The 22,500-nt window shown below is 47.4% G+C and overlaps 1 protein-coding gene across 1 annotated transcript in view; it reads right to left on the bottom strand.

The window, feature by feature from the left end:
- Positions 1–22,500, bottom strand: part of LOC125045249 (carnitine O-palmitoyltransferase 1, liver isoform-like) — a 62,873-nt gene that overhangs the window by 7,020 nt on the left and 33,353 nt on the right. The window contains 10 exon segments of the mRNA XM_047642439.1: positions 15,020–15,051; positions 16,605–16,638; positions 17,574–17,599; positions 18,111–18,271; positions 18,510–18,661; positions 18,905–19,104; positions 20,014–20,236; positions 20,537–20,637; positions 21,642–21,808; positions 22,353–22,462. Coding sequence (XP_047498395.1) covers positions 15,020–15,051; positions 16,605–16,638; positions 17,574–17,599; positions 18,111–18,271; positions 18,510–18,661; positions 18,905–19,104; positions 20,014–20,236; positions 20,537–20,637; positions 21,642–21,808; positions 22,353–22,462 — 1,206 coding nt within the window.

Genomic DNA, 22,500 nt, shown 5'->3' with positions numbered 1-22,500 from the left:
AGAGAGGAAAGAGAGAATGAGAAAAAAGAGGGGAGAGAGAGAGAGGGGAGACAGAGAGAGAGAGAGAGAGAGAAGAGAGAGAGAGAGAGGAGAGAGAGAGAGAGAGAGAGACAGAGAGAGAGAAAAGACGAGGAGGAAACAGGGGAAAGGGGAAGGAGAGGAAAAAGAGGAGAAAAAAAAAGGTGAAGAGAGAGAGAGAGAGAGAAGAGAGAGAGAGAGAGAGAGAGGGAGAGAGAGAGAGAGCGAGTAGAGGACTAGACAGACAGACGACTACAGAGAGAGAGAGACCACGACAGGAGAAGACAGACCAGCCAGAAACAGAGAGAGACAGACAGAAGAGAGAAGGACAGACAGACAAGAAGGAGAGACAAGACAGACAGCACAGAGAAGGACAGACAGACAGAGAGAAACAGACAGACGACAAGAGAAGACAGACAGACAGACAGAGAGAGAGACAGACAGACAGAGAGAGGACAGAGACCCGACAGACAACCAGACAGACAGACAGACAGAACAGGAGAAGAGCAGAAGAGAGAGTATGGATGAGAGCGAGATGAGAGGGAGTCGAGAGGAAGAGGGAGCGAGAAGAGAGGGAACGAGAGGGAGGCGGAGGGAGAGCGGCGAAGAGAGGAGAGAGGGGTGGATAGGGAGAGCGAAGCGAGAAGAAGAGAGAGGGAGGGAGGGAGAGGGAGGGAGAAGGGAGTGAGGGAGGTGGGGGTGGGAGGGAGGTGGAGAGGGGGGGTAGGGTGGGCGGGGTGCATGTGTGAGAGGGGAGGATGTGTGGGAGGGGTGCTGTGATGTGATGTGTGGACTTTATGTGTGTATTACATAGAGGTGACAGGGAGGTAGAACACTATGGGAGTATAGGAGTGAGGAGTAGTGTAGAGGAGCAGTGAGTGTGTGCCGGCTGTGTGTAGCGAGATGAAGTGTGTCTTGTGGTGTGGGTGTGACACAACAAAAGGAAGGAGAGATGGTGGGTGTCTGTCACAGTTTGGCAGGGATAGTATAGCGAGAGGAGAGATAGTATATATAGGAGAGAGGGGGGGGAGGGGAACGAGGGGTATAGGAGAGAGGGAGGGAGAGGTAGAGAGAGGAGAGAGAAGTGAGGATAGGGGGAGAAGGGACAGAGAGAGGACAGAGGAGAGCAAGACATGCGAGGTATGAGAAGAGACAGAGAAGAGGTAGAGAGAGAGAGGAAGAAGAGAGAGAGAGAGGGAGAGTAGGGGGATACATAACAAAGAGAGAGGAGGGGGGGGAAGTCAAGGAAAACCAATACAAGAAGGAACATGAAGCAGAGGGACGTGGCATCTCAAGGAGAACATGAGTAGGAGGCTCGAGGTCGCTTATGTCTCACGTAACGTCCTCTCTCACTCTCTCACGCCGCTCCATACTCCCTCAGTACCTGGATCTCTCCATCTCTCTCTCCACTTTCATTCTTCCCCTCTCTCTCTCTCTCATCGTACCTTCAGCCTTTCTCTCCTCTCCTCCCTCTCTCCTCTTGCCATTCCTTCCGCTCCTTCTCCCCCTGTCTGTTATTTCCCGCTCTTTGCATCCCCTCTACAACTCTCCTCTCCGACTCCAGTACTCAGTCATCCCTACAAGATCCCATACCCGAGTCGGCCCTCCGTCTCCTTCCCCTCCCCGGTTCTTCCCCTGTCCTTACAGCCTACCTCTCACTCGTCTGGCTCTCTCCGGATTTTCGATGCTTCCATCTGCTTCACACCTTTTCCCCGGTCACTTTCTCTCCTCGTCCTTTCTCCTCCTTCTCCTTTCATTTCCTCTCACTCATCTCCTCTTGCTTTTCTATCTTCTCCTTTCTACACTCTCCTCTCCTGCTCCCTCCATCTTTTCCCTCTCTTCTTTTCGTCGCCCCCGTCCTCCCATTCTTCATCTTATTGACACTCCTCTCATCACTACTCGCAAACTACTTTCTGCTTCCTTTCACCTCTCTCGCTATCCTTCTTCATTCCTTCACGTCGTGTTCTCATCGCTCCGTCCTCTTAGAGCGTCGTTCGTCCGCCCTCGCTATCTCCCTCGCTGGGTTCTCTCTGTCTCTCGCCTCTCTCCTCCCTTCACTCTACTCCTCTCTCCTTTCTATCTCTCCGTAACTCTCCTTCTCTCTCTCCTACCTCCCCCCACTCTCTGTCGCCACTCACTCAAATCTCTCTTCCACCCTCAGCTCTCTCCTCCCCGCTCCCTCGCCTCCTCCTCCACATCCCAATCCTCCAACCGCTGCTCTCCCGTCATCAGTCTCTCTCCCCTCTCCCCCGTACGATTCATCTCTCGCTCGTCTCCTCTTCTCTCTTCTACCTATCCTTCTCTTGCCTGCTCTCTAACGCTCTTGCTTGCTACTCCATCCTTTCTAGCCAGTCTCTTCTGCTTTGCTTTGTGCCTCGTCCGCGCCTAGCGTCCGGCCGGCCCCGTTTCAGCGCCTGTCGCGCCAGACCGGGCCTTTCTCACGGTGCGGGTTTGTGCCTCGTACGACTCGTGCGATACTGCTAGCTCTGCTGCGGTCTACCGGGGTCAGGTGGCCAGGCTCCGAACTCCACTACAGTCCGTGCATACCTCCTCCTCTGTCTCTCTCTGCTCGGGCGCCCTGCTCTTGTCCGCGTGGGCTCTTGCTCCGTCCGGTGCCGACTGTCCGGTCTCCCTTGCTACTCCTTACTTTCCTCGTCCTGTCCTCCTCTCCTCCGCGTCTCCGCTCCTCCGCTCCCTCCGTGCCGATGCACGTCGCCCCTCCTACGCTACCTTCTCCTCCTATCCCACTCTATCCGCCACTACCCCGGACGCCCTCGTCATCATCACCTGCGCCCCTCCCGCAGCTCTGCGCTACCTATCACGCCTCCTCTCTCGCTCCTGCACCGCTCCCCTCCCGCCGCTGCTCCTCTCCACGTCATCTTCTGCGCCGCTCTACTTCTTCCGTAACTTCCCTACACCAGTCCCCTCTAAATCTCGCCTCTCTCACTCATCTCGGTCACCCTCTTGCCCGCTCCCACTCCCTCCTCCGTCGTCGCGAGCTTCCCTCCCGCCCGGTGCTCTCCTCTGCCCCCCCCCGGTTACCTCAAGGACTTTACTACGAAACATTGCCCTTTCGGTACGACGTAGCGCACTCCATTAACTCTCTCACACAATACGTACCGGCATACACGCGCCCATCCGCTCCTCCGGTCCTGTTACTTCTCCGCTCCTCCCTTCCCCCTCTCCTGCTCTTCTCTCTACTAGTCTCGTCTGTCTACATAGCTCTCATCCTTCCGCGCTGCCTCCACTCGCCCCTGTCATAACGCACTGGCCACGCCGCCCTCGCCCTCATCTCTGCTCCCTCTCAGGCCCCATCCCTATCCTCTCATTCTACTCCACTTCCTCATTTTTCTCCTGTTTACTCGCTCTCCTTCCTCGCTCAGCCTATACTCTACAGTCCAAATGCCTTACTTCCTGTCGCCCTCTCTCAACAGACCTTCTCGACCTCGCAGAATTGGCGCTTAAGACCAAGCACATCATCATCTCGCCCCACAATCGAAGCGTGGTGGGTCAGGAGGCGGCGTGGCATTGAAGTAGACGCGCCCTGAATCCTCTTTCCCCTACCACTTCGACTCTTACTCACCTTCATCCTTCTTGACTCTGGTCTAAAGACCCTTCTCTCACCCTCCTCCCCACCTTCACGTTTTGCAAGCGTTCCCGCCACCCCAGACTCCTGCTGACTTAGTTCGACGCCCTCACCAATCTCCACTTCACGTTCAGGCCTCTAATAAGACCGGTCTCTGCTTACTACCATACCTACGGCTCCAGCTCTCGCCTCAACCACTCCCGCTGTCATCTACCGCTCTCCTCCTCCTCACCGGCCATCTCTCATGACTTCGAAAGCGCCCCTCACCGCTCGCAAGCTCCCGAACGAGAGCACCCTAACTCTAGCCAGCGGCAACGCCCGCTCCAGACACCGCCGCGTCCCACAATCCCACTAACAGCTCAACGCGCTCCCGCGTCCCCCCTGCTACGCGTCAGTACACACTCGAAGAGCACGAGGACCCCTCCCAACGAGAGAATCCCACTCCGCTCCACCGTCCCGTACGTATTGGATAGGTCACCTTCCAAGCAAGCGCCCCCTCCCTCGAAGCTCATCACCTACCCTCAGGCATTGTAAGCATCGGTAGTCCTCGTATTTCCATCGCACTCTTCACATATCGAATACATCTCTAGCGCCCCTATATTATCCTCCTAAACACCATCTCGATCGGGAGGAGAACCCTATCAGGCAGTCTCTCCTCTCCACAGCTCGCTCCGCACGACCTCACAAAGTCCGGATACAGCGAAATGAACGAGCTCGCCCGCACGCTGAGCGCCAGCTCTCAGTGCACTACTCTCTCCCTATATTCTCCCTAGCAAACCTCAGCGCCTCTCCCTCAAATCTCCGTCAATTCCCCGCTTTATTAGACCGCGACCTCCTTCTCTTCGCTCCGCGAGCTCGTCACCGCTCCTGCAGCTAATCCACTATAACCCTTACCGCCAAGAGTCCGCATGTACGTGATCCACCGTCTATCTAGCCCGTACGGTACCTCTCTCCACCCTCTCCCACCCTGCCCGTCCGTCATCGCTTCCCTCCCATAGGCCGCAGGGACAGACATGAACTACCCCTCCCCCCCGCCTCCACTCCACACCCACGTCCCTATCACCTCCCTCTCCACAAACTCGTACGTCAATCACCTTCCCCTCTTGTGCTGCGCTCGTAGCGGTCTCTCAGACCGCGGTTCATCCACGACATCGGCTAGCTTCTCCACCGAGCGCGACCCCTCGACCGCTCCACCGTCTTCCCGCAGCTCAATCCCGTCACCTCGCACGTGCTCTCCCTCGCCGTCTCACCTCTCTGCATCGGTTACGTGCCAGCGCATCTCCTCTCCCAACGTATCAGGGCTAGAAGGGTACTAGTTCGAATCGGCACGCATCACACGCTACTTGACTACCTCGTGAGCACAACTCGTCTTCGCTCCCGGCCACATCTCAGGACTCGTCATTCATACAGACTGCAAATCGATCACGGCATAAAATGACCTGACACCACAGTCGAGACGACATGTGTACCGGGACCTCAAGCATTAATCAACACCTCCGATAAAGCCAGTATATTCCTCCGCGCTGAGAAAGAAAACCACATTCCAATGATAGTGAACATATGCGAGCATATTTCTTGTGAGAGAGAAGAGCTCTCACTGTCCTTCTGTCATTTGTCCTGTCTGTCAGGTACTGTCTGTCTGTCTACGCCTGTCTGTGTCACACTCCGAAAGAGAGCCAAACACGCTCCATACCTCTTCAGTCCCTTTACGACGCTTGGCATTCGCACGCCACTACGAATCAGCCTACCGGTCCATGACCCATGGCTGGGGCTTGGTAGCGTGTCCTCATCTGTCTCATTCGTAACTCGTCTCTCACCAGTTGGTCTTCTCTCCCCAAAGCTCCACCTCGCTCTCTGTCTGTCTGCTTCTAGTCTGTCTTCTGTTTGGTGTTCTGTGGCTTGGGTCTGTGTCGAGTCTGTCTCTGTTCTCTCTCGTGTCTGAACTGTCTGTTTTCTCTTCTTCAACTTTTCCTTCTCAGATGACTCTGTGGGGACTGAGTTGTCGGTATTCATGGTGCCTGGTGTACGGTATTCCTTCTAGTCTCTCTCCAGTCTGTGCTGCACGGTGACAATCTATGCGTACGACGTCAGTCATGTCTAGTGCCGTCCTGTGGTGGATAGTTTGGTCACCTGTCACGGCTCCAGATCTGCGTCTGTCATTCCAGTTATTAGGACTGGGATGGGTCATGGTCTCCGAGCACCAGAGTCCTTCCATCGTCCTTCTCTAGCTCACCTCTCTCACCGCACACTTCTCTACTCATCTTTGCAATCTCACTCCTCAGTAGGTCCTGGCTCTCACCCTGCACTCTCGGTCACTCTAGACCGCCTGTCAAGTATCATCCTCAGTCTGCTGCTCTCCAGACTGGTTGAGTACCTCAGTATCTCATTCCCAGCATCGGCACGTCCCTCCTCTGTCGGAGGCTCTCGATGTCGTGTCTAGGTAGCTGAGGACCCTCTGGTCGTCTCTGTCTGGATCATCTCTCGTCTAGTCTTCTGTCTGGTCTGAACTACTATCACTGGCTACCCCCTCGCTATCTTCCCCACACCCTACCTCACGCCCATCCATCAAATCTCCCACCCCCCTCCTCCCCTTGACCCCTCAACCTTCATCGCCAAGTCGTCACACTCTTCCCCTACCTCCCCCGGTTCTCCTCGTTCCCCTCTCCGCGCTCTCGTCTTGCTCGCCCCTCAACAGGTTTAGCTCTCGCGCCGTCGTTGCCTCTCTTCCGTACGCCCTCTCTCATTCTCTTCGCTCTTTCCTCTCGCCCCGGGTCCCCGCTCCCACCCATCGACCTCATATTCTGTTCCTCGGTGCGCCCGTTCCTGTCGCATGCGCTATGTGCCTTCCGTCTTCACCCTCCCCCTTCCTCGGTCCCATCCTCCTCCCCTCTCTCCCTCTCTCTCTCTCCCTTCCGTCCTCTCTCTGTCGTTCCTCTGCCCTCTTCCACTCTCCCTCCTTCTTCATCTCCTCCAGCTTCTCTCCTCCCTAGTTCGACGCTAACCTATTACTCTCTGTCGCTGTCTTGCTCTCGCTTCCTCAATCGTTCTCCTCCTATCCTCCCCTCATCTTTCTTCTCTCTCGTCCTCCACTTGCTCTCTCCTCTTTCTCCCTTCCGTTCCTCCTACGCTCTTCCTCATCTCCTGTCCCTCCATTCCTTTCTTCCTGACTCTTCCCTCGCTCTTCTCTCCGTCGCCTCAACACCCGTTCCCACTCTCTTCCCCTCAAGTCCCCTCGGTCACTCTCCTTCTCTGCTCCTCTACTCTCGCTGTTACCTCTTCCTACTCCTCCCTCGCCTCCGCTCCCTCGACTCGCCTCCCCCTCTCTCCCTCCTACTGCTCTCTTCAGTCCCTTCTCTCTACCTCCCTCTCCCTCTCCGTCTCCACCTATCTCTGCCCCTTCTCCGTTCTCTCCTCCCCGACCCGTCCATCCTCACTCCCTCCTTCCCGGGACTCCTCTCATCTCACGACTCATCCTCCCCCTCTTCTCCTCTCTCTCTCGCGCTTCTCTTCTCCTCTTCATTCTCCTTCTCCACATCTCATCTCCCTCCTCTCAAAGCTGTCTCACGTCCATGCCGTCTATCAACTCTCCCCCTCTTCTCCGTCTCGACTCTCTTCGCTCTTCTCCTCCTACCATTCTCTCTCGCTCCCATCTCTATCTGCCTACTCCTCATAAGCCTCTCGCAAAACTCGCCTCTCTCGTCTCTTCGCGTCTCAACTCCCTCTCTCTCCACCTCGTCCACCCTCTCTCTCTCTCCCGATCGACGTGTCTCAGTCCATTCAACCTCCCCTCCTATCACTAATTCATTACTCTCAGTCATCATCCTCACCCACTCCTCGCTCCTCACACTCTCGAACCCGAACTCCTTATAATACCGATCTACCCCACACCTCCAACCAATCCCCTCACCACACTCTATCTACCAACTCTCAAGTCAGCAAATAAACTCTTGACAACTTCACTTTCCCGTCTCTCTCATGCTGACACACGCTCTCTCATCTCTCTCTCATCCTTCTTCTTCTTCCTCACACATCCTCAACCTCAAACTCAAACTACTGTCTACACTCGTCCTCTTAACACCCCCTGCTCCACTTCCATACATCTTTCCATCACCTACACCACCACGCATCCCCCCACCACGCCTTTCACACTACACCCTACTCACTCTCCTCTATCTACTCTCAACGTCTCCTCTTCTCTCATCATCTCTCGCTACTCTCAATATTCCCGTCGTCTCCTCTATCCTCTGACACTCTATCTATCTCCTCTCTCTTCATTTCCTCCTCAACTAACTTACAAACTCAATCTCTCTCTCCTCTCTCTCTCATGCATCCTCTCCACACACCTCTCCTCTACCTACTCTCCATCCGCCGACATATGCAATTCTAAGCTCCCATCAGTAGCTCTCGGACTACTGCCCATCTACTTCACATCTCTCTACATAAGACCTCAGCATCCAGATCACCTACCACTCTCTTTCCCAGTCTCTCCTCCTTCTCCTCTCTCTTCATTCTCTCCATTCTACTCGCTCTATCTCTCTCCTCAGTCAAGCCTCTCACGCTTTCATTCATATAACTCATCGACTCTCTTCTCCTCCTGTACTTCCTCTCTCTCTCTTTCCATCTTCTCAGCGAACCTCTCTTCTGCTCTCTCTCCACTCTCTGACAATTTCCCCAATCACTCGATAGATTCATCACTCTCTCAACACTCCACACTGGAGGTCACGAAATTCTTTCCACTTCTCAAGTCATTCTCACTGAGAACTAGCTCTTCTGTGCTCCCTCTCTAGCTCTCTCCACTTCTCGCGTCTCTGTCTCAGCAAAGAGTCTCTAATCTGACTCTCGTGCTACTCACCGATTACATAGCATCAAGTCTCTCTCACTGTATCTCTAAATAATTAGAAAATGAGTGCGTCTTAGACAATCTTCAAAGCAAGAACAACCAAGAACAGCAACCGGGGTACACACTATGTCATCTTCACTGCAAAAAAATGACGTCACTCTACTTCATCCTCTCCGTCTCACATCCTCCCGTGCTCAACCTCAAGTTCTCTGGTCTCTCAAGTCTAAGTGCCTCTCGCATTGAATAGGTCTCTCTCTTCACGCTCTCTACCCCCCTGGTTTTTTTACTCTTCAAATTTCTCTCACTCCTCTAAATCATGAAGCACTCATAGGTCTCGCCCTCAGCAAACCGCTCCTGATACTAATTCACTTTCAACCCACTTCTCAAACTTCACATCTCATAATCTCGAATCTGTCGTCAAGAAGCAATGAAAGAAGCTATCTCACTTCTCCTCATCTTCTCTACTATACGTCTACAATAGCACGTACTCTAGGGTTCCCCCCCTTTTTCCTTCGGAACGACTCACTCTCTCTACAACGATCGTGACAAAAAATCAAACACTCGACTTCTCAACTCCCTCGTACTCTTCTCTCTCTAACACAAATTCTCTACTCCTCTCCTCCGCGTCTCAAATCATATCGAAAGCCATAACATCATTCAGGAGTCCATCAAAATCAGCTAACTCCTAAGATCTCTCCTCTCAATCCAAGAACTCTCCACACTCATAGTCTTTCTCTCACTCGAACTCCTCACTCTCCTTAAGTACAAGTCCAGGACACGTACGTTGCATTGCTCACAATGAACTCTCATCAATTAACTTCACACCCTACAACCTCACTATCTTCCACCGCACTTCAATAACTCGTTTTGCTACTTCTCTCTCTACTCAGTCAACACACGCTGGCACTTCTCTCGTATAGACTCCTCGATCTCTCTTCTCATCTTCTCTCCTCTGTCTTCATCTCTAATTCCATACTCTCACTCCTGGATCTCATCTACTCTCGTAATCTCACGTCTCTCCTATCTCTCATCTCATTCCCTCTCTCTCCTTAATCAGCTTGCCGCGTACAATGCATTGTGTCTCTCTCTCCAATATTCACTAGTCATTCTCTCTATCTCACGTTCGATTCTCTCGAGCATCTTCACACTCTTTCTCATCAATTCTCTCTAGCATCTCTCCCAACAGATACGTCTGTAACCGCGATTACCAACTATGTCTTTCTCCTCTCTCCGTACCACTCAGCAGTACAACATCCCTCTCACTCACACTTTATGCCGTTGGTCTCTCGAAAGTCTCTATCTCTCAGAGATGAGAACATAAATATGCAAAACCTAGATTCTGGATGATTCTCATATCCATACATCTCCCTCTACTCATTCTTCTCTGCTCTCTATCTCAAGAATCCCCATCTCTCTCTTCCGTGTCGATGCTCTCAACTATCTCTTATCTGATGATTCACAACGATGACACATTCATCTGGCATCTATCACACTTCACAAACTCTCTCCAACTATCTAAGAAAACAAGCGATCTCTCAGACCTCACACATCTCAGAGAATCCGTGTTTCTCTTCTCTCACACCTCGACCGATCACACTCCCTCCAACACCAACCATCCTCACTACTCCTGTTCCTCTACCGTCATCACATCTGCGTCTTCTCTTGACCCTCTTCCTCTCCAATCATCCCTCAAGTTCTCGTTCATCATTAACTTCTACGTTCAGTTTGAACTCGGTCTCACATACATGAAACGTAGGTACACCCATCTATATACTCTGCTTCTTCTCTCTCCCTCTGTTCTCTCTCTCCCCTCTCCTTTTCTCCTGTCCTTCCTAAGTCTCTCTGTTACTTCTTCTTCCTCTCATCACTTCTCTCTCCTCCCTCTTCTCTTCAGTCTCTTTCTCAATCACACATCTCTCCATTTCTCAGTCCCTCGTCATACTCCTCTCCCACTCTCATTTCCCCCCCCCCCCTCACATCCTCTCTCGCCTCCTCTCTTCACTTCTATCCTTCTCTTCATCTAGATCCTTCTCGTCCTCTCTCCTCGTACTCCCACCTCGCGTCTGCTCTATCTCAACTCTAATCTCTCTCTCGCTCTCCCCCTCACTTTCACCTCTCGTCAACTCTCTCAGCTCGTACTCGCGAGTCAAGCTCACTCTCTCATAGAAGGTCACTCTGTCTCTAGCCTCGGTTCTCTTCTCAGTGGCCTGTCTCCCTCGAGTGCTCCTCTCGTCTCTCTCGTCTCCTCGTCTCTCTCGTCATGCTCATGTACTCCTCTCGGAGGAGTCCTTCGCCCCCGGCTAACTGAAGTGTCGCTCTCTCTCGATACTCTCCTCTCAATTCAGTCCTCTCGTCTCTTTATCTCTTCTACATCAATTACCTCTCTCTTATCCGTCTTCTCTTCCTCTCTTCATTTATTAAGGTCCTGCTCATGCGTTATCCGTCTCAAAGTCTTCATCGTCTATTCTCCATCTTCTGGTACAACAGGGTGCCATTGTGCTCGACCTCCAGATCTCTGTCGATACTCAGCTAAATCTGCTCTCCAATCTCTCTATCATACCTGTGTTCTCTGATCTGATCTTGTCTCAGTGTCACTCATTCTTGCTAATATCAGTTCGAGTCAATTTACTCCCCCCCCCTCTCACTCCTCATCCTAGCAATCATTGCACTCTCCGTCTATTCTCTCCCATCTCTCGCGATGAAAATCTTCTCTCTCATCCATTTCTCATGTTCCTTCGCATGAGCTCAGCATAGTTCTCAGTCTCCTACATCTCATCTAGCATCTACAAAGAATCGTGATCGCTTACACTGGACTCACACTTATCTCAATCGGGGGGGGGGGGGGGCATTTTGTCTACCTAAACCTTGCGAAGGCAAATAAGACCTATTCATACAGAAAGACTTCGGGGCTAGAATGCCTCAATTCCAGGGTCGTCGTTAACTTCTGCATCCAAGATAAAGCTTGATAGTGTCTCCCTCGGTCACATGTCTCCTCTCTGCTCTTGTCTCTCCCTACAACATCGTTGTCTCCCCCCAGCACGAATCTCATGCTGCAGAAGGAGTTCCAGAAAAAAGTCTACGCGTAAGGCTCACAACTCCAGGATCGACTCTGGGGAAGAACGTAAATGTCGACAGAGCACACGGCCCCCGGGTATTAGCTAGACCGCCTCCCCTCCCACCTCGACGTCCTTCCCCCTCCCTGTACGCCCCTCTACTAGCGGGATACAGCCCCTGTCGATACCCCTTCTCCAAATCACACACACACAGTACTCTCCTAGACATCTCGCTATTCGCTTATCATGACCCCATAAAGTACTCTTCCTCTTTTCCTCGGCGACTGTCATAGTCGGATTTCACACTCTTCGATCGAGTCATTGTGCCTTCCTCACACAGCCTCCAACAGGCAGCCCGGATCACACTTCCTTTTCACGCACGCCACAACAAATAACGGCTCGTACTAGTACGATCACATACCAACTTCAAAACAGGAGATAGTGCGTGCAGATCTGTCTTCGGCACGGTCAGTCATCAATCGTTCATACGTGTCAGTCGACTACCTGTTGTCCACTCTACACAACTGACCCTCACGTGTCTGTACTTTCATTCTAGATACAATGGACTACAGTGATCTTCGTCCACAGAGACACGCTTGGTTGGAGGGTAAGAACTCTGCTCGCCACTGCATCACTCGTCCAACTGTGGCTTCGGCTGAGGCACGAGACATGTCATCCCCCATACGTGATACTACCCTCCCCTGACTATCCTGTGTCCCCTGCTTACTCTAACGCACTAACGAATCCGGTAGCACCCGCTCCATCTCCCTACTCGGATGCCACGACGAAACTCTACCCATCTCCTCTCCGGAGCGTCACTCATTCCACGCTCCGCTCTCGACTCCTCTCCCCCTCCCAGTTCGAGTACCGGTCGTTCTATCCACCCAGCACCACAACACTCGACACTCCATCAGTATGTGCTCCGGCGCGCCGGATGAGAAGCAGAGATGGTGGAGGCGATGGAGGACTGGAGAAAAGTATTACCGAAGGACAGTGAACAGAGGTAGCGGTGCCCTGCGCACTCCCGCCTTACTCCCAGCACGTCTCGATGAGAGCGCTGCAGATCAGGATCAAAGAAGTAAAATCAAATCTGTCAATCTAACAGCTGTACTGCCCGATAATTCTCCTTCTTCTTCAGTCACCGTCTCATCTCAATCAACTATCTCGACTCAAGGAGCACTCAAATCGCTCCCTCAAGAAGCCCTTCGGCATGTTCTCCGCTCAGAAGAGTGAAGCCGAGTCATCGACTGCGAAGAGCGCAGGCAGAGCATATTCACGGACATGGTGGCCTCTCACAATCGTAAAGATCACACAACGACAGAGTACAGACAAATGAAAAGAACTAGACAAACGGGGCACAAAAGATACGTGAAGAAACTCTACAGAGGTCTCAGATCAAAAGCACGACGAGGTTCTCATCCTCCGCCTCTCCCGCTCCACACTAAGCCATCTCCATCGGAAAAAGCCTGCGGAGCGAGAGTGTCAGCCCCTCTCTTATCTCGTACATCGCCTCCCTCCTCTAGTCTCTGACCTCCTCGACTCTCATCGTCCGAAGGCGACGCACTCACCGTCTCCAGCTCTTATCAATCCAAAATCTCGACCACTCCCTCCTGACGTGTGCGCAGTTCTCGTTGCTCTACTCGTCTCCGTCAGTGCTTCGCGCGAGCTTCGCGGCTCCCTCTCGCCCGTCGTCTCTCGCCTTCTCGAGCTCCTTCATACCAGCGGCGCGCGAGCGCTGCTGTCCGCGGTGGCGCGCGGCGCTACCTGCTTCGGCGCACACGTATCACCTCTCCTCGCCGTCAGCGCTGACGGGCATCACTCCTCCCTCTCGCTCGCCCAGGTCTGCGCTCCCGCTGAGGACATCCCGTCGTGAGCCGCTCTCCAGAGTTCTCAGGCCGCGTCGCACTCTCCGACGCAACCTCACTGCCCTCTACGTCGTCGCCTCTGCGAGGCAGTACGTCCGATACTCGACGGGAAGATCGCCGGCTCTTCGACCTCGGCTGGCTGGGATGGAAGTCTCGGCGTGCGTGAGTGCGTGTCACACTATCGTCACAGGCGAGGAGAGGTGTCACAGACGGGAGTAGAGCAGAGAACAAGAGAGGGAACAGAGGTAGAGGAGGGAGGGAGAGGAGGTAGAGGAGACGGGAGGAGCGGAGGGAGGCGGCAGTGGAGCCTAGCTCACGGCGACAACGCAGGAGATCGGAGCACAGCCGTCAGCAGCACAGCACCGAGACACTAGAGAGCAGAGGGGAGAAGGGAGGGAGGGGAGGAATGCGAGGTCAGATAGGGAGAGGGTGAGAGGAGAGGGAGAGGCTCAGGGGCGCGTGGCGCGTGTGCTCTCGCCTCTCTCTCTCTCGTCTTTGTCCCTCGCGCGCTGCGCCTTTCTCACGATCGATCGCGCGCATCTCTCTACTTTACGGCGCGAGTCTGTCCTTCTCGCCTTCCCCACCTCCTCCCGGCCGAGCACCGCTCCGCGCTGGCCTCTCTTGCGCCCACCTCCACGCGCAAACTAGGGAGCGTCCACCACACCTCCTCTCAGCCAAGACCGGCGTCAACACACAGCACTCACCTCCCCTCAGCTCATCCTTTCTCGTCCCTAACTAATCCACATGCAACTCACCGTCACAATTCTCGTCCCGCACTCGGAAACCCTCCCTCTTCGTCGACACCTCCTCCCTCGACCCATCCGACACCTCCTCGTCCTCCATCCTCCCCCCGCCTCGCTCGAACTCAATCTCATCCTACTCGCTCTCGAGGCGGAGAGCGCGTAGCCCGCGAGGGACAGCGAGCTGAGAGGTAGCAGTACCACACTCCAGAGTCATAGCACTCCTCGAGCTCGTACAGTTCGAGAGGTCCGAGGGAGGGAGAGGAGCTCGACGGGCGTCGGGATGGCGGGTCGGTGGCTCCGGGACATCCGTCGACTCGGGGGCATCCTCAAGGGCCGCGTCATCCGACGGGAGCAGCATATGGCTCTCGCCCCCCCCCTCAGTCTCACTCCACATGGGAGACTAGTCAGAAGCTAGAGCCACCTCCGAGCAGACAGAGTTAGAAGAGAGAGAGAGAGAGAGAGAGAATAGAGAGAAGAACCGATAAGGCCGAGAGGTCTCTGCTCTCCACAGTTGCTATCGAGAGAGAGCCTGTATATTGATATTCAAAGACCATGTACGTAATCCAACACGCAAACAAAACTACTATTTCAACAAACAAACACTACAATCAAAACTCAAGGTACACATGTAAATCCCCATAACAAAAAATCATACTACCCCTTACTCTATTCTACTTAGGTAAGACTATCTTTGTGCTACTTCAACTACATTAAAATACCAAGGAGACTCGACCAACAAACCAGAGCAAGAAAGTACAAATATAAAAAAAATGGGGTTTCCCCTCCCCCATTTTACCCAGAGATGTAAAGGAGGGGAGGGGGGAATAACAGTTGTAAGTGAGTACTCTAAGATTCCCACAAAGAACTAACCCACTACAAAGGGGAAAAACCCACACATGCAAAAATATCCATACCCATTCTCAAAGATATCTTCTACCATAATGTACTCCCAGAGGTGGGGCCCGAGGGGCAGGGGGGTCTGCCTGAGGAAAACAAAACCCTGCTTTCTTATCATCTTTGTTTGTGGACAAAGAATACTAATCAAAAGGGGGGTGGGCCCAAATGCATCAGATGAGAGATTTTGGGAAAGGGAAAAGGGGGGGGAAAAGAGTTTCCCTCTGAAGACTGAATGGAAAAAGCAAAGACTTTCCCCTTTTTGCTGGTTACACATTAAGCAACATTATGTTCTTACAGGTATATTATGAGGGTGATCAGTTCTTATTGCTTTTTTTTCTCAACTTTCTGGAAGGAAAGAAAAACTTCCCAAGGGGTGCAAATTTATAGGGACAGAGACAAATGCACAGGAATCTGCTAACTGCCCAAAGGGAAACGTGAGCCTTCACTATCATCTATTCCCCCCCTTTTTTTCCTACTGAAAAATGTGAGGGGTCTACCAATAAAGAGACCAATTCCTTCCCAATGGTTAAAAAAAAAACCTCCTGCAAAGTATTTTAAAAAGTAAGTTTAAGCAAAAAAAAGGGAAATTTTAATTTAAGTTAAATAGAATCAAAGATTAATCATGTGGCCAGCTTAGTTTTTATTTATTATTCGAAACAGCTAAATATTAGACCAGAAAAATTTCTGTACAAAATTTGGAAAATTTTAATTGAGACTTAGGAATAAATATAGATAAAAACCCTCAATACCCCCCCCCAAAAAAAATGAAAAAACAAAGATATCCCAAAAAGCCGAAGCCTCTGGGCGGGGCTGCAGGAGATGCTGCAAGTCAAAAAAAATTTTAAAAAGCAATTATTTATAAAAAAATTAAAAAAAAAAAATAACAGGGTTTTTCCCTTTGGAAAAAACAGGCACAAAGTGGTAGAAACAGAAAAAAAAAAAAAGGGACAATGCAGGCAAATTCCCCGGGGCAAAGGAAAATGCGCCCCAAGAGCTCTGCCTCCGGGGAAAATTTAAGAGGACGGTCCTGCAAAAGAATTTAGGAATTAATTCAACCAGAAATGTAAACCCAAATCTCAAAAATTAAAATGCCCTTTTAAAAAAACCATTTACAAAAATTAAATTTTTATTGGGCTTCCGAAAAAGGAAGGGAAAGGGAGTAAAAAGAAAAAAAAACCCTCTGAACCATTATTTTATATTTTATAAATAATAAAAAATATAAAATATATATATATATATATTATAATAATTAAATAAAAATATTATATATATAATCAAATATATATTTCGTATATTTTTATATTTAATAGTTTAAAAAATAAAATTTAAAAATAAACTCTATAATATAAATAATTTATATATACTATATTATATATCATTATATAGATATTCCTATATATATATATAATATATAATTTTTATAAAATTTTAGATATATAAAAAATTCTTATTATTTTTATATATTTTTCTAAATATAAAAAATAAATATAAAAAAAAAAGAAAAATAAAAAAGGGGCTGACCCTCACCACCCTAACAAAGACCACAAAAAGGGGTATTTTCCCATCCCTTCTTCGATCAGCCCTTTTGGGTGATCCCCATACCTCCCAAAGTTTGACTTAAATCGAAGCATCGGCCCTGAAAGTTTGGTTAAGGCACTCTTTTTTTACTTGGGCAAAAAAACAAAGCATTAATGAAGGCAAAAAATGAAGAAACAAAAATTTAATCTGCAAACCATATATAAAAGGTTAACTGTTTGGAAAAGGGGAATGAGGAAGGGGGAAAGGGAGAAATGATTTTAAAACCTAAAAATTGGAAACAAAAAGTATTTGGAAGGGATGTGCAACTTTTAAAATACTATTGGGAAAAAAAAATCACACAGAAATTTAAATTTAAGTTTGAAGTTGTAAAAGATGCACACAGGAATAAATCTAATCTCATTATCATTGCTGTCATATGACTGTTTTAAACACGAAAAATGAAGGAAAATTTACAAAATATTTTTTCCCCAATCAAAAAACCCCCCATCCATGAACTTAAAAAAGGCCACGAAAAAGAATCTAAAAGTAAAAAAAAAAAGTATAAAGGACGTACAAAACACTCATACCCATTAATCCCAGCAGCTGGCTGCAAAGAGAGAAGGGGACATCTGTCTTCAGAGGAAAACAAAGAAAAAAACAAAGAATGAGAAAAAAGTAAAAATACGGGAAAAGTGGTTATATAAAAAAGGCAGAGAGGATAACAAAAGTAAATATTCAACATCAAAATTAGTAGATTGGCAATGTTACACACACGGTGACACTATATTGAGCAATGAAACAAACATTTAAGAATATTTTAAAATCTACAGCAGTCTCCTGAAATTAGACTAGTACTTCTTAAACATGAGGTTTACTATCCAAGAATGGTATAATTTACAGCATGTAAAATTTCTTTACTATTCATGATATATTTGTACTACAAACTGCAAGACATAATATTCTTTATCTTATAATTTCATTAGAAAAAGAATAATGAACACAATGGTGAAAGCTAGTCAATCCAATTCCAGGCATTATAGCCTAAATACTTACCAGCTATGTTCAGCATTGAAACCAATCTGTAGATAAAAAAAAAAAAAAAATTAATTCACTTCCCTGTTTATGTAAAGCTTAACCCATTCACAACAGGCATGTCACATATCCGTGCCATGCCCATTACAAGTTCACTTGTTTAATTGTTTTTTCACATAGATGGCTACACTTGTACTAAATCACCAATGAGCCAATTATGAGTACTGCCTGTCTCGTCCGTTTACCCTTTTCTTTAATTTACAAACATATTTTATGTTATCTTATTTTGCTATTGCTATTACAATTATTTATAACATAGTAATTAATGTTTATAATAAAAATAACACCATCGATATTCATAGCACTACTAAAAAAGACATTTTCCCACCAATTCAAGGAAAAGTGGAATCAGGTAAGGCAGAGCCATCTATGTGAAGCGACATTTCACAAAAAATATAAAAAATGAGCACAGCATTTTCCCCATTTTTGTTCATTTTCCCCGTCACGAATGGTTTTAAAAAATCACACTGAAAACTGCAACTCTCCACTGGTACTCACCTTTCCATTCTTCATTACTATCACATTGAAGGACTTGTCATACCAGCGGTCATAACCTTTCCCGTGAAGCATCGTGCGTCCAAACTTGTCCAGCTGGCTTGGGTCATTCTCATCATAATCACACTCCTCCTCTTCCAACACTAACACAAAAGCAGCCCTCTCTATCAAGAAGAAAAGAAAAAAAAGTCATGTATGAGTGTATTAACTCATCCCCGATGGGTAACAGAAATCCCTGAGTGTAATAAACTTTCAGATTAACAAATAAAAAAGAAATGGGAGAAAAATATAAACACATTATATAAACTGCTGAAAAGAAGGTGCAAGAAAAAAAATAAATAAAAGACTATTTCATACATAGAATAACAACTTCTCCCTACAAAACTACAGCAGAACACCTACCAATTATATCTAATGAAGCAGCATTAACTCCTTTCCTGAAGAACCTCATTCGAGCTTCAGCCCAGGGTTTTCGCTCTCCTGCCGTCAGAGCCCCTAGGTAAGCTTCACCCTTTTCTGGGACACTCTCTTCAGCAAGGATACGCTCAAATTGGCTGTAGAAATGTTGAGCGGAATTATGAATCTCTTAATACAGTCACTGAAGGAGCAATAAAAGAGAGAGGAGAGGCAAGAAGGGCAAGGAAGGAAGGAGGATGAGAGAAACTGGAATAGGAGAATAGAAAGAATGTGGAATGTATTCCTCATGTATCCATTTCAGTAAGTACTGAACAAATGACCATGTCTTGAACCTTATCCTTCGTTAATATAAAATTAGAAAACAATTTCCAATTACTAACATCTGAAGTTCCCGAGGAGTTAGAAGGGCTCCCTTGTAGTAGCAGGGCATCTTGAAGAATCGTCCAGCATGGTAAACAGCAATGTGAGTTGAATCACCATAATGGATGATTTTGTCAGTCTGGATGCCGGGCACACGGGAGGTATTAAAGGTGCGCTCATACTGGTATGAGCAGAGAGGCACAGTGTTCTGAACCATAATCTGAAGTTTAAAACATATATTTTAGCAATAATACAGAAAACTGTAAAGGTAATGATACATAGACACTAATAAAGGCAAGTCTAACAAAGAAACTATTGTAAGGTAAACAATTATAAGTCATATCAAATTCACACTGAGGAAAGACTAGGCAATATCCCCTAATCAAAATATTGATAGCATCTATTCATGCTACAGCAAAGGTGGGCTGGAATTCTGGATGGCAGCATTACATGAAATAACAAAGGACACACCATGCATCATGGAGGCATGGAGTTTTATGGCTTCAAAGTGATAGTTCTCAAGCTACATCCACAATAGGTCTAATCCTTATTTTCTATGCATTTACTGTAAAACAATTAGCTCATCCAGAATCAAACACAACAGGGGGAAAAAACTGTCCCCACACCTTTTTTTTCATCTCAGGAGGCCCTGAAGTTAATTCTGGTACAGTGTGCCCTGTTTATTTCCTAGCAGAATTGGGTTGTGTGGAAAGCCAATAGCTTCAAAGTAATAAAAAAAAAAAAAAAAAAAAAAAAAGTACATAAATATGAGTAAATTCACATATATATCCACATCTATTTAATATATTAATGAATGTTACTGGGTATTTCAACCTGGGAATCTTTATGATCACATTCTGCTTGACACAGATGTGCCATAATTTAATTTTCTAAATTGGAGTTCAAACCATATACAGAATCTGAAAATGCACTAACCAACATAATGCCATTTCCTTGTGTCAGATAATCATTAATATATAATCACCCAATTAATCAAAAAAGAAAAACGCACATGAAGAGGAAGAAAGATACTGAAAACAAAATAGATTACGAGAACAATGGGACAAACAAATGTGTAGAAAGTCTCCAGTCCCAGCAACATGACATTCATACATTCCCACATCCTTACTGGTTGCAGCTGTTGTCGGTCCACCAGTCTTCGGAAAAGGAAAGCAGCATGGGTGACATTGGCAGCCCGAGCAGCCTGGATACGAGTAGGACGCAGGAGGATTGCATCAGTGCCATAAAAGTTGGAATTAACCATAATTGGAGACCGGCCTCGGAGGTACACAAATTCTTCCCACCAGTCAGTGACGTAGTTGGTGGCCCACCAGGACTTCAGTAACAGGTACCTGGCAGGGTATTAACTTCAAGTCTTAATGTGATTTTTAATACAAAGGAATGATAAAACAGTGAAATGAATGGTATACGAGGAAACAAAGGAAAGGCCCAGATAATTTAAAGTTCACACAGAAAGATACAGAGGGAATGAGAGAGAGAGAGAGAGAGAGAGAGAGAGAGAGAGAGAGAGAGAGAGAGAGAGAGAGAGAGAGAGAGAGAGAGAGAGAGAGAGAGAGAGAGAGAGAGAGAGAGGTATTTGTACATATATTTCTATCTTATATAACAAAAACCTTCCAGAAGCATGATATTACCTTTGAAGCTTCTTTCCAATTCCTTTTTGAAACTCAAGTGCTAAATTTTGCATGCGTTCATAGTTTTCATCATCCATAAGTGGCCTGACACTGCGCAAGTACTGCAAAGAGAATATAATGAACAAATTGTTAGCTGGTAAATTACGGTTTCCAAAGACAAAGAATGTCTCAATATTCTTTGCCTAATATAAGTTCTTCTGTATTTTCCATCAATACAGAGAAGTAAAAGTCTTTAAATCCATTATGAGTACCAGACTCTCACAGGAAAGTGATTAGCATCTAACATTTTAATCACATGTGTCTAAAATTATATTAAGTTTAACAGCCAAAACAGTTGCATAAAGGACCTGATAAACATATGATATACATCAACCTACCATATAATTGGTAACTAATCAACTTTGCAAAAGCTTCTGGCAGAAGCTTATCTGGCCAGAGTTGTACTGAGGTTATTCTAAGTCAGTCACAAACCCAAGTAAACAAGCATGTACACAAAGAAACTAAAAAGCAGACAAACAGAAACCTACTTAACCCCTTACTAACAGGTCACACCTAGCGGCATCTAAACAAACCACTCGATCTATGGGGTACAGTTGTACGCCACGGCGACACGCCAGACTGCTGGGAGGGGGATGTTTGGCGGACTCCCACGCCCAAAGTCTGCTCATTGCCATTAATTTCCAGAGTGTACAAATTTTATCTTTTTTCTTCACCTGTCAGCATTGGGTTAAATCTTGCAATATCAAACAAACCTCTTCAATCATTGCAAAATGTTCCAACCTTGCGGTCAGACCATATCACTGATCTATACACATCTAACTCTTATACTTCATTCAGCCTCCAGAAGGATAGGTCAATCCTTGAACTCTCCTGGTGGCCCCGGAGGAAGGACTGTCTGGCTCTGTCTCCATATCTGTCACTTCTGGCATAAGGAAGCATCACCCTGCCAGCCTACAACACTATCCACTTTAGCAAACTAAGGTTAGCTAGTTTATCTAGTAACTGTTTATAATTCACATTTGTTGACCACCCAAATAACATGTTACACATACATATAAGTATACATACACACTCACATCCCTCAACCACTCAAACACAAATTTACCCGCTTCATGGTGTCATCCAGGGCAGGCAGAGGCAATCTAGGGAGGGATCCTTGATAAGAGTACAACATAGGTCGTGAAAACTTGGTCATCATTTTGACAGCAAGGAACCACAATCGTGATGCTACACTCATTGTCCGTCCCTTTCCTCTTGCTTCATACATCCATCCTGTTGATCAGAGGGAATAGTAACTTTAGAATTGTTTAACAGGCAAATAGATAATTCAATATCAAATAGCTATATAACAAACCTTGGTACTTCTGCCACTTGTGCTGGGATTATGCATTGTCCAATGCAATTTTGTTTTGTCAATTTTGTTACACACAGATGGCTTCAGATGCACTTAGTCATAGCTGACCTCACCTGTTTATCTAATATCTTGAATCTTTAGGGAAAAAAGTTTCTTTATTACTAATACTACTATTACTATCATAACACTATCATTGTTATTGTTTTAATGTTATCAACAATGCTAATGGTAATAAAAATTTAAATTTTTCTTGGTGATTCCTTGGTGATTAGTCATTTGTGGAACATCTATGTGAAAACAAAATTAACAAAAATCACAATTGGCAGGACATGTATACATGACCCTGCTCCTACCTCAACAAATTAAGTTACATCTCTAACTACAAAAAGGGGGAAAAACAATTGACTTCATGTTTACAGTTCTTAATTCCATTATAATGCTAGAAGTATTACTAAAACTCACCTTTGTACAAGAACAGGGTTCTAAGAGAATACTTCATGAAAATAAATACTCCAAACCAAACAGCAAAGCCGGACACCGTACAGCAAACAATGCCCTTCACTGGCTCATCTCTGTAAACAAAATGACCCATGATACATAAAAAGGGAAT

This window comes from Penaeus chinensis, chromosome 37, assembly GCF_019202785.1.
Source record: "Penaeus chinensis breed Huanghai No. 1 chromosome 37, ASM1920278v2, whole genome shotgun sequence".
NCBI classification, from domain to species: Eukaryota; Metazoa; Arthropoda; class Malacostraca; order Decapoda; family Penaeidae; genus Penaeus; species Penaeus chinensis.
The sequence above is the reverse complement of the archived record's forward strand: the minus strand, read 5'-3'. Positions and strand labels throughout refer to the sequence as shown.